Source organism: Opisthocomus hoazin, chromosome 6 (assembly GCF_030867145.1).
Source record: "Opisthocomus hoazin isolate bOpiHoa1 chromosome 6, bOpiHoa1.hap1, whole genome shotgun sequence".
Taxonomy (NCBI): domain Eukaryota; kingdom Metazoa; phylum Chordata; class Aves; order Opisthocomiformes; family Opisthocomidae; genus Opisthocomus; species Opisthocomus hoazin.
The window spans coordinates 33,946,427-33,964,354 of record NC_134419.1 but is presented as its reverse complement, the minus strand read 5'-3'; the positions used below and the strand labels follow the sequence as shown (position 1 = coordinate 33,964,354).

Below are 17,928 nucleotides of genomic sequence, written 5' to 3'. Positions count from 1 at the left end.
ATTAGAGCAGCAGTGAAGAAAAATTATTATCTGCCTCGGCGCTTGAGCCAGAAGCTGTTCGTCTACACAAAACTTGTGCTTGCACTCACCTGGAACCCAGACCAAGGAAAGCAGGCATGCCTTGCTTCCTCACGAAACGGCCCGCTGCTTGCTTGAGTTGCAGTCGCAGTGAGGGGTACGCACAAACTTTTTTAAGAAGCGACACGCTTGTCGCCTGCATGCGAGAGAGAAGTACAGCATGAGCATTCTGCCCAGCCAGAACAACAGATGGACACACAGAGAAATAACACTCACCTGGAAACTAATTTAGTAACTCATTTGTTAGCACAACATCCATCTTTCAGCTGTAGAAACCTTCTATCAAAAGAGCAGCAAAGAAACAAATGAAGCTTAATCACTTAAGCTAGCAAACAAATATTGACAGGCAAAGAACAGAGGCGTAACTACCACAGGTGGCTAGCCATACGTAAGAAAATCCTGTTTGTATTCTTGTCTCCTAGCACTTGGCACCTGTAAACACCGAAAGGAGCCCATCTGCCACCACCACCATTACAACCGGAGCACAGTTACCGCACCCGGGAAAGACGCTTCGATGGCTGAGCTGCCAAAACCAGGGAGGCAATAGTAACTTTCTTCTTCACCAACTAATTTTGAAAAGAAAGCTTGCAGCCTTCCCTAAAGTGGAAACTCTGAACCAATCCTAAAAAGCCAGGGAAGGAAGACGCAGAAATATTTGCTCTTACCCTGAACTGGAGCTGCTGAGCTGGTAATGATACCTTTCTTTTGTTTGTGTTTACTTGTTTGTTTTGCCAGATTACGTAAAGCTTATCTGCCAATCCACTCCTGTTTCTATTATACAGTTCCTCCTGTCTAAGGTAAGAGGCCAGAAGCCAGAGAAATATTTTTTACTCTGGTTTAGCAAAAAGGCTAGCTTGTGAAAACCAAAAACTCACCCAGGCTGCAAGAGAGCCTTGTTCTCTGTGTCATCGACCAAGTTTCGACACACTGCTACAAGTTTGAGTACATTTTTGAGGAGACGGTCTCCTCTTGCAGTTCAAGTGCAAGACAAATTGAAGGGTTAAATTAAAATGTTACTTTCCTTTTTCATTCAGAGCTGTCAGCTTTATAGCACATCAACAGGGAGATTTTTCAACAGAATATGAATCCAAGAGAGAAACCAATTTTCCAAGAATACCTGACAAACCAGGGCACTGTGGTAAAGCCCTATTGCTGTCTGAGACAGAACCACACCTGTGCCAGTTGTCCCTACCACATACGCACGGGTGAAGAAGCCAGAGTCCCTTACGCAGAATTTCAAAGGGTCTTTGGCTTCCCATACAGATCAACGACGACTCTCCAAAGCAAACACCTTCTCTTCTACGAACTGAGGAGTTTCTCGGGCACAGTAGTCCAAAAGGGCCACGCCACAGACTGTACCGAGTAAGACAACCACCCAGAATCTATGCTGTTTGAGGTGGGCGGTTATCTGGATGCAGTTACAGATGTCTATAAAAACATCAGATGCATCATCCTCTACGCAAATTACTCTCCTTGTAACGAGGCTTACCACTGCTGCATAAGTAAAATCTACAATTTCTTGCTGAAGTATCCAGAAATCACGCTCTGCATCTATTTCTCTCGGCTTTATCACACTGAGGACGGTTTCCCCACCGCCACGTGGAACCAGGAGGCTTTACGGAGCCTCTCCAGCCTGTGGCCGCGGGTGACCCTGCAGAGACTGCCTGCGGGAACACAGCATTACCTCCTCCTCAATTTTGTGTATGGCATCCCAGGGCCAACCCTTTATCACCCAGCTCCACCCTCAAGAACCTTAGCAGGTGGACAAAATCCAGGTCAAATTAACTGCTTAGCAGGAACGAAACCTTGTCGCAGGAAAGCCTTCCCACAAGCAATGCAGAGAAAGCCTGCTGTGCAGCAGAACCTAAAGGCTTTTTCTTCCCCGAGCCCGGCCTCCCAGCAGCCTTTTCAAGCGGTGAAAGGCAGCCTGCTACCTCCGATCTCTCAAAGCCGCTTGGTCCTTTTCCCAGGCATGTTTCTGCCCTTTCAGAAGGAACATCTATACCCCAGACCTAAAAATATCGTCAAGCATTTAAAAATGCCGATGGAATAATTCAGCGAAACTCATCATTCTGAAAGGTTTCCAAGCAGCAGACACCTACTCTGAAGATGGTACAAATCAAACTGCTTTCAGACTGTAAAACTGAGGTCACAGGTGGCAAAAAAACCCCATCAGTAAAGTCACCTCATACAAAAGTTAGTCCACAGTAGAACTGTGGATCTCAAATAACTGATTATGAAGATTACATGCTTTTATTTTAGTCCTATACCTTTCAAATATAAACCCACAGCAGTAAAACCAAACCCTCAGTACCTTCTGATTGCTTCCTGCAATTGATTTGTTGCCCTTAAGCCAATTTCCACCAGAAAAATGTAAACAGTCCACAAGCTACAACCACAACTGCAGCTAATTTGTAGCTTCCCAGCTGAGGCAGCTTTGGTGGAACATGACATAGCCTCCACTCTCTGTCAAGAGTGCCTAATTCCTCTGTCTCTTCTCTGTCAGTAGGGTGGTTCTGCAGGTAGGGCCAATATATGAATAAGGTTTTTGCACCAGCTGTTTCCTTAATAGTAGGGGAGTTTATCTGCACATATATATGTCTGTATATGTATTTTTTTTCCCTAGGGCTCCTCCCTTCCATTAAACAGAACCTTACAAAGCTGTGTGATCATCTAGTTAGTAAGAAATATCTAATAGGATAATATAGATAACACAGGTCTACACAGTCCAAGTGTAACTAGTAAAAGAAAAATAATTCCTATCATTTAGTGCAGTGTTTTCACTTTGGGATACATTTGTTATACTAAAGGTCATAAGGAATGGGGCAGCTGAAGTCAAGAACATGTTGTTTCCTGAACACACAGGGGCTCCTTCTCAGGTGACATCAACTGTGAAAACAACCACTGGCTAATTTTGTAGAAGTCAGTGCTTCTGCTTCTGCTTCAACCACCCTGACATCAGCTGGGAAGACCACACAGCTAGGCAGGCGCAATCCAGGAGGTTCCTACAGAGCATCGATGATAACTTTCTGATGCAAGTGGTGGAGGAACCAACAAGGAAAGGCGCTCTGCTGGACCTTGTATTAACAAACAAGGAGGGACTGGTGGAGGATGTGAAGGTCGGAGGTAGACTCGGCTGCAGTGACCATGAAATGGTCGAGTTCAGGATCCTGCGTGGAGGAAGCAGGGCGATAAGCAGGATCAAAACCTTGGACCTCAGGAGGGCTGAGTTTGGCCTCTTCAAGGAGCTACTGGCAGAAATCCCGTGAGCCAGGGCTCTCGAAGGCAGGGGGGTCCAAGAGTGCTGGTCACTCTTTAAACATCACTTCCTCCATGCTCAGGAGCGGTGCATCCCCCTGAGAAAGAAATCGAGCAAAGGAAGCAGGAGACCTGCATGGTTGAACAAGGAGCTTCTAGCTGAGATCAGGTGGAAGAGAAAGGTCCATGGAATGTGGAAGGAGGGGCAGGCCGCTTGGGAAGAATACAGGAATGTGGTCAGAGCGTGCAGGGATGCAATGAGGAAGGCCAAGGCCCACCTGGAATTGAAGCTGGCAAGGGATGTCAAAAACAACAAGAAGGCCTTCTTCAACTACATCAGCAGCAAAAGGAAGGCTAGGGACAACGTGGGGCCGCTGCTGAATGAGGCGGGTGTCCTGGTGACGGAGGATGCAGAGAAGGCAGAGCTACTGAATGCCTTCTTTGCTTCAGTCTTCAGTGCTAAGACTGGCCCTCAGGAATCTCAGGCCCCGGAGGTAAGAGAAGAAGCCTACAGAGAGGATGACTTTCCCTTGGTCAAGGAGGACTGTGTGAGGGATCGCTTAAGCGATCTGAACGTCCACAAATCCATGGGCCCTGATGGAATGCACCCACGAATGCTGAGGGAGCTGGCGGATGTCATTGCTGAGCCACTCTCCATCATCTTTGAGAGGTCCTGGAGGACAGGAGAGGTGCCCGAGGACTGGAGAAAGGCCAATGTCACTCCAATCTTCAAAAAGGGCAAGAAGGAGGACCCAGGGAACTACAGGCCGGTCAGCCTCACCTCCATTCTGGGAAAGGTGATGGAGGAGCTTATCCTGGAGGTCATCAACAAGCAAGTGGAAGAAAAGAAGGTTATCAGGAGTAGTCAGCATGGATTCACCAAGGGGAAATCATGCCTGACCAATCTGATAGCTTTCTACGATGACATGACTGGCTGGGTAGATGAAGGGAGAGCCGTAGATGCTGTCTACCTAGACTTCAGCAAGGCTTTCGATACAGTCTCCCATAACATCCTCCTAGGGAGGCTCAGGAAGTGTGGGCTGGATGAGTGGTCGGTGGGGTGGATTGAGAACTGGCTGAATGGCAGAACTCAGAGGGTTGTCATCAGTGGCGCTGAGTCTAGTTGGAGGCCGGTAACTAGTGATGTCCCCCAGGGGTCAGTACTGGGCCCAGTCTTGTTTAACTTCTTCATCAACGACCTGGATGAAGAGTTAGAATGTACCCTCAGCAAGTTTGCTGATGACACCAAACTGGGAGGTGTGGTAGATACACCAGAAGGCTGTGCTGCCATTCAGCGTGACCTGGATAGGCTGGAAAGCTGGGCAGAGAGGAACCTGATGAGGTTCAACAAAGCCAAATGCAGGGTTCTGCACCTGGGGAGGAACAACCTCATGCACCAGTACAGGCTTGGGGTGGACCTGCTGGAGAGCAGCTCTGCGGAGAGGGACCTGGGCGTCCTGGTGGACGACAGGTTAACCATGAGCCAGCAGTGTGCCCTGGCTGCCAAGAAAGCCAATGGGATCCTGGGGTGCATCAAGAAGAGTGTGGCCAGCAGGTCGAGGGTGGTTCTCCTTCCCCTCTACCTGGTGAGGCCTCATCTAGAGTACTGTGTCCAGTTCCGGGCTCCCCAGTTCAAGAAAGATGAGGAGCTACTGGAGAGAGTCCAGCGGAGGGCTACGAGGATGATGAGGGGACTGGAGCATCTCTCCTACAAGGAAAGGCTGAGGGAGCTGGGCTTGTTCAGCCTGAAGAAGAGAAGGCTAAGAGGGGGACCTTATAAATGCTTACAAATATCTGAAGGGTGGGTGTCAGGAGGATGGGGCCAATCTCTTTTCAGTGGTACCCAGCAACAGGACAAGGGACAATGGGCACAAACTGAAGCACAGGAAGTTCAGTCTGAACATGAGGAAGAACTTCTTCCCTCTGAGGGTGACGGAGCCCTGGCCCAGGCTGCCCAGGGAGGCTGTGGAGTCTCCTTCTCTGGAGATATTCAAGATCCGCCTGGACAAGGTCCTCTACAACCTACTGTAGGTGACCCTGCTTCTGCAGGAGGGTTGGACTAGATGACCCACAGAGGTCCCTTCCAACCACTACCATTCTGTGATTCTGTGCTCCTTTTTCACCCTGTTGGTGGTCACAGCTATTGTATATCCGAGTAAAAAAAAGGAGGCCGCTTCCCTGTGTGACCTTAAATACCCTTCACTTTAGCAGAGCTGATCCCACAGAATCACAGAACGTTCTCTTCTTCAGGCTGAACAAGCCCAGCTCCCTCAGCCTCTCCTCGTAGGGGAGATGCTCCAGTCCCCTCACCATCCTTGTAGCCCTCCGCTGGACTCTCTCCCGTAGCTCCTCATCTTTCTTGAACTGGGGAGCCCAGAACTGGACACAGGACTCCAGATGGGGCCTCACCAGGGCAGTGTAGAGGGGAAGGAGAACCTCCCTCGCCCTGCTGGCCACACTCCTCTTGATGCATCCCAGAATGCCATTGGCCTTCCTGGCAGCCAGGGCACACTGCTGGCTCATGGTTAACCTGTCGTCCACCAGGACACGCAGGTCCCTCTCCGCAGAGCTGCTCTCCAGCAGGTCCGCCCCAAGCCTGTACTGATGCATGGGGTTGTTCCTCCCCAGGTGCAGGACCCTGCATTTGCCTTTGTTGAACCTCATCAGGTTCCTCTCTGCCCAACTTTCCAGCCTGTCCAGGTCACGCTGAATGAATCCCCCTCAAACTCAAAACACTTTTCTGAGCCTCTGATGATGTAAAGGCAGAAAGGTGTTACGATCCACCAAAACCTTTACTTTTACAAGGCCTAGATGCTATTTCAGGAAAGCCTTCTGGAATTAGATCCCATTTATTCTGCACTTTCTCATAAAATGCTTTTTCTGAGCCTCTGATGATGCAACAGAGGCAGAAAGGTGCTAGGATCCACCAAGCCCCTTGCTTTTACAACGCCTAGGCGCTTTTCCAGAAAAGCTTTCTTGAATTAGATCCCACTTCTTCTCCATTTCTGATCAAATGTTAGCTAACGCCACTGCAAGCAGCCGCCCGTGCTGTAGTATCGGGGCGACTACTTCCCTTTGCCAAAAAACTTAAAGCCGATGCTATTTTTTAAACTCTTGTGGCAACAAAGCAGCATCGGGGCTTGGGCTCCCCATCTGCCAGCCGCAGGGGTACGCCGTACAGCGGCCTGGCCCCTGGTCCCTGGGCCCACAGGCTCCTGCCTTGCTCGTACCCATCTGAGCACGGACCCCAGGCGTCTCCCACGCAGCACGGCGCTTCGCCTCTCGCTCCGCTGGCAGAGCTGGCCGCTGGGCTCTGCGAGGAGATTCTCCAGGAGCCACAAAGAGGACACTGCGCTCTGTGAGGAGACCACCAGGCTCCGTGAGAAGACATCTGGACTCTGTGGGGAGACCTCCAGATGCTGCGAGGAGACCTCCGGACCCTGTGAGAAGATCACCGGGCTCCGTGAGGAGACCATCGGGCTCCACAAGACCTCCAGACGCTGTGAGAAGACCTCCAAGCCAACCCGACCTTCATCAGCTGGCACCGCCGCGCTAACAAAGGCACCGTGGCGAGATGCCCCGCCCCGCCGAGGACGTCATAAGCGCGGCTCGCGGCCGACCAATGGCGGCTCGCCTCGCGCGCTGTCCCCCAAGCCTCCTCTGCTGCCTGCGTCCCCTCCTGCGCCCCCTCGCGCCGCCAGCGGGTGGCCTGCTCCCGGCGCGCCTGCGCGGAGAGCGGGCGGGGGGGGGGGGGGCGGAGCGGCGTGCGCATGCGGGGAGCGGCGGCGGGGAGCGGCGGCGTGGGGGGGACCATGGCGAAGCACACGGTGTCGTCGGCGCGGTTCCGCCGGGTGGATGTGGACGAGTACGACGAGAACAAGTTCGTGGACGAGGAGGAGGGAGGCGACGGGCAAGCGGGGCCCGATGAGGGCGAGGTGGACTCGTGCCTGCGGCAATATCCTTCCGCCGCCGGGCGGGAACAAGTCCCCTCAGGAGCGGCCCGGCGCGGGAGGGGGGCGGGGGAGGCGGCTGCCGCCGGCGGGGCCGGGCCGGGCCGGGCCGCCTTTTATGGGAACGATCGTGCCCGGCGCTCCCGCCCATGGACGGAGAGGGGCCAAACGGCCCTGTCACGACAGGAGGGCGGGAAGGGGCGGGCCCGGGGCCGGCAGGAGGAAGGGCCGGGGGGTAGCAGGAAGGGGGTGGCGGGAGGAAGGGGCCGGGGGGTGACAAGGTGGCAGGAGGAAGGGTGACAGGACGGGGGGGTGGCAGGAGGAAGGGGCCCGGGGTGACAAAGTGGCAGGAGGAAGGGGCTGCCAAGGGGCCTGGAGGGTGGCAGGAGGAAGGGTGACAGTACAGGAGGGTGACAGGAGGAAGGGGCCTCCAAGGGGCCTGGGGGGTGGCAGGAGGAAGGGTGACAGGACAAGGGGGTGACAGGAGGAAGGGGCCTCCAAGAGGCCTGGGGGGTGGCGGGAGGAAGGGTGACAGGACAGGGGGGTGACAGGAGGAAGGGGCCTCCAAGAGGCCTGGGGGGTGGCAGGAGGAAGGGTGACAGGAAGGGGATGATGGGAGGGTGGCAGCCCCACTTCCTCCCCCCCACGGCAGAGGCAGCAGTGTCTCGGTGCTGCGGTGTCTGGGAGCTGCCTTACGGTGGTAGGCGGGAGGGAGGGATGGAGGAAGGGGGTGGTGGGGGGTTGAGGGGGAGGGAGGAATGGAGGAAGGGGGTTTCCCATAGCGGAGAGGGGGTTGCCCGTGCCCGCTCCCTCTGCCAGCTTCCCTGGGTGGCTGGCACCCGGAGTGGCTCTTCCCACCGGCTGCTGCTGGACTCTCGGAGGTGGATGTGCCGAGCTGAGGCCTGTTCTCGAGGGCTGTGAGTTGCATGAGTGATGGAGCATAGCTTATTTTACTTGGATCCTCATGCAGCAAAGGGCCTGAAAAGTATTCTCCAGCACTGGAACTGTAGAGCTTCTTGTTGGTGCTGCTCCTGCCTCAGATGGCCTAATAATTGCTACCTTACCCTGTAATCTGTGCTATCTGTTGAGGGAATCGTTGCAGCTGCTGAACCTTAAGTGTCTTCAGTCACGCATAAGCCAGCTACCACTGTTGCTGTCCTGGAGCTGGTTCTGTTGCTTTCCGAATAGTTGGTGTCCAGTCCTTAACTATCTGGCACAGGGAACATGATGGCTGCACTACAGGCGGCTCTGAAGAACCCTCCGATCAACACAAAGAACCAGGCAGTAAAGGTGAAAAATAATAACAAGCTCATTTATGGGTTACTCCTTAAAAATCCTTTCCTCTTTCTATAGCCCCTGCCCTGCCTGGTGTGCTTTGAGGAAGCCGACGAAGCTGGTTTTTAGGATATTGCCCGATGTCAAAACGTCTGTGACCTCTGCTGTTTTAATCTTGTTCAAAATACCGCAGCTCGGATGTCATCTGTCCATGTGCCTTTAGCTCGGTGCTGGTTCGCCTCTTGCGTGTCCTCCTGCCTGCCTTGGTTGCGCGTTGCGTGCCCTGGCTAACTCCTCACGTCACCAGGTGCCTGGGTCTGATCCAGACCTGGCGGCACGTCCATGTGGTCACCACTCAGCAATCAAGGAACCGCAGCTGCCTCTGACTGGGGAAACTCCGCTAGCACAGCTGGGCTGCGAACCTGCAAAAAAGGAAGGGCCAATGGTTATCGCATCCAGTCAGAATTAAGCCGTTAAGACCTCGGAATACGCCAGCCCTCCCCCTGTGACAGAGTACAGGAGCCCGCTGTGTGCGTGTATTTCTGACTCTCCCCAGAATAAACCTCGAGTGGCTCGTGATGGCAGCAGTGAGGGGGACGGGCCGATGAGACGCGGAACTGCCCAGTTGGCGAGCGCCTGCGGAGGTCTGTTCTCCCTGCTTGGGCAGAGTCCCACGGGCACGTTACCGTGCTGCTCTGGCACCAGGCCGGCCTCACCAGGGCACTGGTGGAGATCTCTTCAGCTAGTCCCAGCCCTTTCCTGAGGGTTTTCACAGGGTTTGGAGATCCAGGTGTTTGTTACAGACAGTGCTGCACAAAAGACTGAACACTTTTGCCCTCACATTAATCACCTGTTTCCATTAGGTCGGTATTGATGTATTTAAGAACACATTTTGAAGGCAGTGGAATTGAAGAGGGCAAGAGTGAATTAATTTTAATGTTTTTTGCATGGCTGATCTGCCGTTATAATCGTGCCACACGCATTCCTGGGCCTGACATGACATCCACATCAAGTTGCCAGTGGTTGTTAATGCAAACTACTAACGCTGCCAGTTTGCATCCTCTGTGCCTGGGACACAAGCCGACTGTTTAGCAAACGTGTGGCTTCCAGCAGCCACCTCTTCCAGGCTGGCCAGCACCACTTGCATGGTATATCGTAGTTGTGTCTCATTAAACAGCACAAAGGCACGGCAAAGGCTCTGGTGGCGAGGGAGGCCAGTCAGGTACTTAGTTCTTACAGTGCATTTGGAACTTGCCAAACCTTGAGTTTCGATACAAAAACTTCGTATTTAGCCGTAACCTCATTTAACAGGTGGAGAATTGCAGATACAAGCAGAGGGGCAGAAAACCTAGAGCAGGACAAATGTGATAAACTCTTACGCTGTTTATCATTGGGAGGATGTATCCGTTACACATTATTATCACAAGACTTGTGCACAAACTGCCCCATACAAACAGATTTTCAAATTATTAAAAAAAAAATCTGGTTTGTTGGAAAGATGAGTAATACTTGGATGCACCTTACACGAGAACGAATGTATCTCTGCCTTCCGTATTTGTTGACAGGATCGCGCAGAAAGTATTGTCCTGAAGGTCCTCATCTCTTTCAAAGCCAACGACATCGAGAAGGCGGTGCAGTCGCTGGACAAGAACGGTGTCGACCTGCTAATGAAGTACATCTACAAAGGCTTCGAGAGCCCCTCTGACAACAGCAGCGCTGTGCTGCTGCAGTGGCACGAGAAGGTGCGTTTGCGGGGCGTGCTCTCGCCGGGGTTCCTCGTGGCAGTGGGTTCTGGGGTCCGAGGCACGCTCACCGAGCCTGGTAAGGACCACCTTTCGGCTGGGTAAAACCGAAAGGCCATGTTCCATGCCGTGAGAAGGGTGCGGTTCTGCAAGCACGCAGCGGAGTTACATCACGTGCCTACTTCTTCCGATGCCTTGGGTAAAGATTTTACAGTTAAAATTTGATTTTCAGTTAGACTGAGGCGAACAGAATGGTTCAATCCAGTGATTCAAGTGGATGGAAGTAGAATTTCCTTTCTAGAGGGAAGCAAAATTTGCAGCTTGGGTATGCAGTGAAATAAAAGCTTGTTAGGTAGCCGTCTTTAAAGCGAGTGCGACTATCCTTCGCTGGCACGCTGAATGCTAGTGTTTTGTTCTTCATGTCACGGGCAGGGCAATGCTCCCTTGAAACACGGTCGGGGAACCTTTCTGCTCGGTCATTTCAGCGTGTGGCTACCATAACCCGGTGTCAGTCGCCGTGTTTTTCTTCTCAGGCCCTGGCTGCTGGAGGAGTGGGGTCCATTGTCCGCGTTCTGACCGCCAGGAAGACGGTTTAAGTCCAGCAGCGAGCGGTTGCCTGCCATCCGCGGCGTGGGGAAACGCCGGTGCGAAACCCCACCAACCAAATGCCATTGCTGCCCCATGGGCAGTGCTTGTCTCTCAGCTTGCCTTCTCGCCACTTCTTTCATACCTGTCAAGTAATGCATATCGTGATCTCTTTTGGTGTTAAAGTCTGGAGGTGCAATTTCATCTCTAACAGGAATATTTGGTACTTGGGAACATTTCAGTGACGCGTATAGCAACATACACAACTTCATGTTTAGGATGATTTGCATTTCTGTATAATTATGGCAGATTTGGACCTGACTTTCCAAGCAAATGCTGAGGGACGTAGGGAAATGTCTTAATTCTTTTTGCTAGCCAAGCAGTGTTTTGATGCAAGATCTGTGTTTAAAAAGTGGGGCAGCTGTCGATCCAGGTAACTGGACCATGTTCCCTTTGGTGAACCTCTGAACCTATAGCCATGAATAGGACAGAAAGCGAAGGGTCCCTTCCGACCCTGATTACCACGCCAGAGAGCTAAGCACTCTCCTTACCTCACATCTCACACCTCTTCTGGTTCCCTGCGATCAGTCGAATGCTGGGTCCGCGGTGGGAGGGTCACAGCGGGATGAAGCTGTCCCTCAGGCAGTTTGGATGGTAGAATTTAAAAGGTTGATGGTCCATTTATGCTGGAGCCCAGCCCAGTGAACCCTTTTATTTTGGGGAGCAAAGATCCTGAAGAGAAAAAGAAAAAGCAGCTTTCGTACAACAAATCACCTTTCAGCAACTTGAAAGTGATTTGACTTTGTCAAGCACAACAAAGTGGCTGCCTGGGGTAAGCTGAGTATCCACACCGTGCTTGCCAAGCTCCCGTATTTTGTTTTCTAGACGTGTAGGGTCTTAAAGGATCCCAGACCATTGGCGTTCCCGTTGCATTGTGCCACAGCTGGTGGGAAAATTGGGTTCCAAAATAAAGAGTAAGAGCTTTTCACATTCAGTAGGTTGCTTTCCAAATTTCTCACTACTTTCCATCAGTCAGAAAGTTCGTGACTGCAGGTAACAGAGGAATAGAGTCCAGAAAAGGTCAGATATTCTGGTCAAATGTCTGAGTTAGATGGACTTCAGCCTGTGTTTCTAGAAATACGATGCCGTGCGTCTCTTAATTGTCTGATAAGAGAGTTGTAAGGAGTAACTTACTTGACCCTCTATCTCCTCCTATAAACAATTCTTTTTTGCTCTTCTTTCTTGCATCCCATAAACAAGACTACTGCTGTTTCTCAGTTCTACGTGGTTTTGTGTTGACGTGTGACAGAGTTGCCTTCTCATCTTAGGTGGTCATTGTCTTCGGAGTTCTCTATGTTCACTATATGTTTTTTAGCTTAGGACTTCTGTTGACTTTCAAAAAGAGTAGATATAATAAACCAAGACATGTGCCAATTCAGAATAAAACCATGCATACGCTAAACATAATAAAATTGCCAGTATGATGAGTACCATTAAGAGTTGGAGAGATCATGTGATAGTGTACCTTGGATAGTCCGTAGAGAATTTGTACTATGATTCAATTATGGTTTTATTTTTCAAGTGAGATGGTATAGTTCAAGTGTGTTGTTTGGTGCATGTCACCTGACATAAAGCAAATGGGGAAAGAAAGTAGAGCAAAAAGAAATAAAGTACTTTCTCTTGCGTGTGTCTGCTGTGAAGACTCTACGTGCCTTACCAGCCGGGAGTCATGGGAAACATCAATGAAATAGTCACGTCCAAGAGATCTCGGGCACCATTACGTATTTTGGGGAGGGGATCAGCAAGCCAACCAACTAATGCTGTTTGGGGACTTTGGCTGTGCTGAACTGGTTGTGTGTATTGCCTACGAGATAGTTAGACAGAATGCTTTTGGTGATACGAGCCAGTTGCTGTCATCCCTATTCGGACCAGGAGAGTTCCTCAGTTAAAAGTTAACTCACTGTTAAAAGGCTGAGTTTTCTACACAGAATAACCTGTGAAATCACTTGTGTGCTATTTCCCTTTCCCCACTGAAAGATGGTGTTAATTTTGTTCTCTGGGCAATCCACTGCTGACAGACACCTATACCCAAACCACAGACTCTTGAATTTAAAGAGGTGATGTATTAAAGGAGCAGAGTGCTTCTTTCCCAGAAGACAGGCATTAAAGACCTGGCTGCAGCTGGTTGAGCATAGAGAAAGAACGATAAAGACTTCAAAGTATAAAATACCGTAGCTGCTTGTACCTTTTGGAAGTCAATAGCTTCACTGGATACTGAGATGCCTCTGAGTAATGTGAGGGTCCCAAACAGTGCTGAGGCCACGTCCCTGGGATGACTTGCTGGGCTTGTGAGACCTAGAGAGCTGATGCAGCCATCACAGTTCACGGATAAAAGGTGCTGAGCTTGTGCCATGAGTTTTAAAGATCTCTGTCAGTGAAGTTCCCAGAAGTGATTAATTCCTCTTCAGCACACAGAGAAAAATGTCCAGGCTTGCCTGCAATGTTTGCATTCGGGGAAGGCAAGTTTAATGTTAACGAATCATATTGCTTGAAGAACTCACTCAAAGATATAGTAGTACAAACCTGAGATTACCTGCGGGAGAGGTTTTTCAAGAAGCAGACAAAGTTGCCATAGCGGTCCATGGACTTGGACCATGATTTTCTGTTTATTTGCCAGAGGTCTAACATTGGTACATTTTCTTTAAAGATACCCTTTAAGCATGTTGGTAAATATAATGGGGAGAGGAAAATCATGCCACCTCCCCCTGTACGTAGAAATAACTCCTGAGTTTGTAGCTAGAAGGAGACTCCACAACCAGGGCAAAGGCAATGAAAAGGAAAAGCTGTGCCATAAACAGTGTGAGCCATGTTCTGCTCCATTTGTTTACACCTCTCCTTCTGATGGAACCAAAGAAAGTTCAGAGCTCTCATAAATCCCAGTTTAGGTTGTACTTCTCAAGGATTCTAAAGAGAAAGCGGTAGAACCCCTGGTTGCAGTCTGAGGCTTCAGATGGTGATTTTAACTACCTTTATTTTTTTTCGTTGCTGCATTGTATATGCACATCGCCAGTGCTGTAAAAAGGAGAATTCTTACCGGAGTCAGACCAGCTGAATGAGAAGCAGAAACAGTTTATGTAGTACAAAAAGTAAGAGATCTTTAAGCCCTCAAGCTCTCCTTTTCCACAGTCCCAAGCATCGCCACGGCTGAGTCCTGAGGCTTTTAAATCCTAAATGAGCTTGAGTAGCAGTAAAAGCCCTTTCAAGCCTCCTCTTGGAGTATGAGGTTGTGGTTTCCTTCTGCCACTGGCTCCGGTTTGCTGATTTGGAGTCGATTGGTGGTGCTCCCCCTCAGATGAATGGCAGGCTACAGAGATGACCCAAAATGCTTGGGGTGTTTTTTGTTGTCTTAAATGTCAGCTCCTAGTTGTATCTGCTTTATTATCAAAATGTGGAATTTATTTGTTATTAAAACTTGGAATGTGGCACGATTGAAAACCGCAGTCAAAGCAACTCAAAGCTAAACTGAAATCTCCTCATTTCATGCCATAGCAATTGGGTAAAACAGCTGAAAGAACATTAAGGAACTATTTCATTACCACATGGCATGTCTTGCACGTTTACCCCCCCCCCCTCCTGCATTGAAATAGAAAATACCGAAACCTTCGATGTAATACTGCAGCAGTTGGAGTTTCTCATGGCAATAAACAGACGTTGCCCCATGGCTTCTTGTGTATTTGGACCTTCCAGACAGAGAACCTGTCTTTTGTTTCCTACTGAAGTTAACAGTCCTGCTGGAAAACAACATGTGCAGTTACAGCGCTGCAGAAATAAAACTGGTCCTGAAACCTTGTACTCCAGGAGAACAGACACCAAAGGAATGTGAGACAAATGGAAGAAAATTGGCTGGAAGTTTCTGATGCCTGGGAAGTCCATGGTGGGAAGCAGTTAAGATGCATTTGGGAGAGCAACAATCGGCATTCATTCCAGTAAAGCCAATTAAGCTAAAACAACAGCAGAAACCAATGTGGTTACATGAGAAGTGGAGTCAAACACAGGGCAGTATAAGCAATGGAAGAGCGGGAGAGTTATGAAAACAACCAGAACCAAGCAAAAAAGAATAATTAGAAGAACAAAGAAAAATAATGATCGGCATCTCAATTAAGACAAAGAACAACTAGCAGAGCTACTCCCTTAGTGACTTTACACGCGTCCCAGCAAACGGTGCCCCGCATGTTATTCGACCAGTTCTTCCCAGATCAAAAGAAGAGCAGATCCTTTGCTGGAAGTCATCAGCACGTTAGTTATAAACGGACTGGGTGCGAGAAGCTACCCTTACATCAACCTTTGCTTGCAGTTTGCACACATTTTACCCCTGATTCAAGGCTGGGATTTAACTGCCCGTGTTGTTATTTAACAAGCAAAACTGAAAAAGTACAGCTGGCTTAATTTAGTCTGTGTGAGCAAGCCTGAAAGCTATTGCATGGACAGCGGAGGAGAGGAAATATCTCTCCGTGAAGATTATTCCGTTGATGGTCTTAAGTATGCATCTGGCAAATTACAGATAGTTTTGTGCATGTTGCTGTCGATTTTCATAAGAAATCAGTCATTTAATCTCTTTTTGCAACTGAGGTTCTCCTTATTCTCCTTAATTGTTGAGATTCCTTTCTATTTGTTCTTTAGAAATAATTGTGGTGGGAAAGAAAGCAATGCTTTTGCATTTTTGGCAAGAAATAATCTCTTTCATTCCTATGCAGACCTCTTCAGGACCAGTGCTATAGCTGTCTTCCCAGCTGAGAAAAGACCACGCAGAATTTCCATGTAACCTGTCAAATCACTGGGGCCTATGGGATAGGAAGGCTTCATTTTCCACCTCCTCTGTGCCCTACTAGCTCAGCTTAGCAGAGTTGTTAGACTGTGAACTGTCACGGTCTCATCACATCTTGTGGTAGCTCACAGGCAAGTGTGAAGGGATGAGATAGTTCTGTGTTCCCAGTTTGTAAGCAACAGAATCGGATGCGCTTCTTCCACCTAACAGTAGACAGATTTTGGAGGTTGAAACCTTCAGAGGTGGGCTTCAAGCAAAGCTGGTATGGAAATAAGAAGACTTTCTGATAGGTAAGAAGCTTGAAAACATTGCTGACCAGAGCCCGGAGCCTGTGGTTGGCAGGACAGGAGTTAAACATTAAAAAGTTTTTTCTTACAGACAGGAAAGGAAAAATTTGTAGCTCATAATCAGCCCATGAAAAATGTAGTCTGCGATGTTTCTTTCCAATCTGAGATCTCGGAAGGCTCCCGTTCCTATCTGTCTCTGGGTCTATCGAGTACGGGGAGTTATTTCTCAAGGGCAGCAAATGTAAAGCTACTGCAAGATATGGGCAATCCTCCAGGCCGTTTTCAGAAAGCTTCGCTTGCTGACACACCAATTAAACAGTCAGGCGATAGGAGGTCAGTAGGGCACAGTGTACCTTTTTTCTCTTTCCTATTTACCCTCTTGACTGAAATGATTTTGCTGGCAAAAATCAGTGTCTGTAACGGCTGTGGACTCTTCACCCTGCTCTGGGAGACTGGGTCTGTCTTAAAATCTGTTTATTCTTCAGCTTATGAAAGTGGCCATCAACCAAGCCTCTGGAAACTGAGCTCAGTATAAGCAGCGTGTGAACAATATTTAGTACAAGAACTTCTCCTGTGGAGAGGCTCCTTCTTTGAAATAATTTCTGAACTGGTAAATGCTTATAAGAAAAGAATACCCAGCCTAGGTTTTGGTGGTGGAGCCAGTAGGGTTCATGGTGAGTTTGCAATGTGGCTGGGGAACGGGGCACAGAGCAGGAGGAAAGACATGATTAGGGCATGGAACGAGGCACAGCGTGCCCCTGAGCGTGGTGGAAAAGAAAGGAAAATACTGTGGGTATAGGACAGTGACTGTAAATGGTGCTGTGATGCAGCATTCTGGGTATGTGTGGGGCTACAGAGGACGTCTGAAAACGTGAGGAAGAGAGGGGAGGGTGGAGCGAGAGCTTGGGAGCATCGCTGTGGACATCCGTCTGTTGTGGCCTTTCTTGCACCTTGGCATGCAGAGCTGGGCCGATGTCACTGGCTTCACCGCAGCAGTGGTGGAGCCCTGGCTGTCGTGTGACACCGGTCCCGAATGAGGAAGACGGTCCTGAAGGTCCAGATAAGAAGTTTGGCCACCACTGGCCTAAACCGTGATGGCCTTACCTGTTGCACGTACTGTGGAAGCTCGTCTGAGCACAGCTGTGAAAACTTGCTCCAAAATGGGTTTTGAAAGCTGCACAAGCTGTATTCCAGGTTTGTAATGAAACCTAGAGTCCAGAACGTGTTTGCATCATAATTTTTGGTCATGAATACTTTTTGTAGCTCTAAAATTGTAATTCCAGAGTTTCTCCTGTCAGCAAGCCTAACCAAACAGCGTTACTGACAGATTTCCAAATACTCTCGCTAATTAGAAGTTCAAAGTTGCCACAATATCAGAGAACAGGAAAAAACAACAGACTAAAGTGGACAGGACTTGTAAAATGACATCTTTGTGGGATTAAAAGTTGACTGAGTCTTGAGGAAAAACCAATGTGGTTAACATGAGACAAGGAGAGTGGGAGAAACGGTCTTCACCCTTTCTTAACTGTTGGTTTATTTTGAGTGCCCCCGAGCAGCTGAGTTACCCAGATATTGCTGTGCTTTCCCTACTTGCAGAAGAAATGTGCCGGTATTTGTAAGCAGCTCTGATAGGAGAGCTTTCTGGGTTGGCTTTTGGGTTTCTCACTGACTGCATGTGAAACCTGTGTTCATATCTGAACTCTTCTCATGAGCTCATAAACTGAGGAGAGAGAGGTCCTCCTGGCATGCTTGTCCCTGTCCATTTTGCAGCTATTCACATGATAGACCTGGAGCCACTATGTCCGTGTTTCTGAGGATTTGAACTTTAAAAGCCAAGTGCCCGATTGTCATGAGCATGGAGCACAGATGCTCTTTGAGCTGACGCATCGGTGTCTCTAACTGGATACTCATGGTTAGAGATTTTTACT

General features: G+C 49.4%; 2 protein-coding genes across 2 annotated transcripts; both read left to right on the top strand.

Moving 5' to 3' along the window:
* The first annotated feature begins 1,159 nt into the window (after positions 1-1,159).
* APOBEC4 (apolipoprotein B mRNA editing enzyme catalytic polypeptide like 4) lies at positions 1,160-2,131 on the top strand. The gene is given in 1 exon segment (XM_009939564.2): positions 1,160-2,131. A coding segment is annotated over 1 exon segment (972 nt).
* A 4,986-nt stretch (positions 2,132-7,117) lies between these two features.
* On the top strand, positions 7,118-12,577 carry LOC142361595 (actin-related protein 2/3 complex subunit 5). The gene is made up of 4 exons (XM_075422687.1): positions 7,118-7,292; positions 8,505-8,576; positions 10,127-10,303; positions 10,837-12,577. Exons 1-4 carry the CDS (start codon positions 7,149-7,151, stop codon positions 10,897-10,899), a joined length of 456 nt encoding a protein of 151 aa, XP_075278802.1. The 5' UTR covers positions 7,118-7,148; the 3' UTR covers positions 10,900-12,577.
* The last annotated feature ends 5,351 nt before the right edge of the window (positions 12,578-17,928 follow it).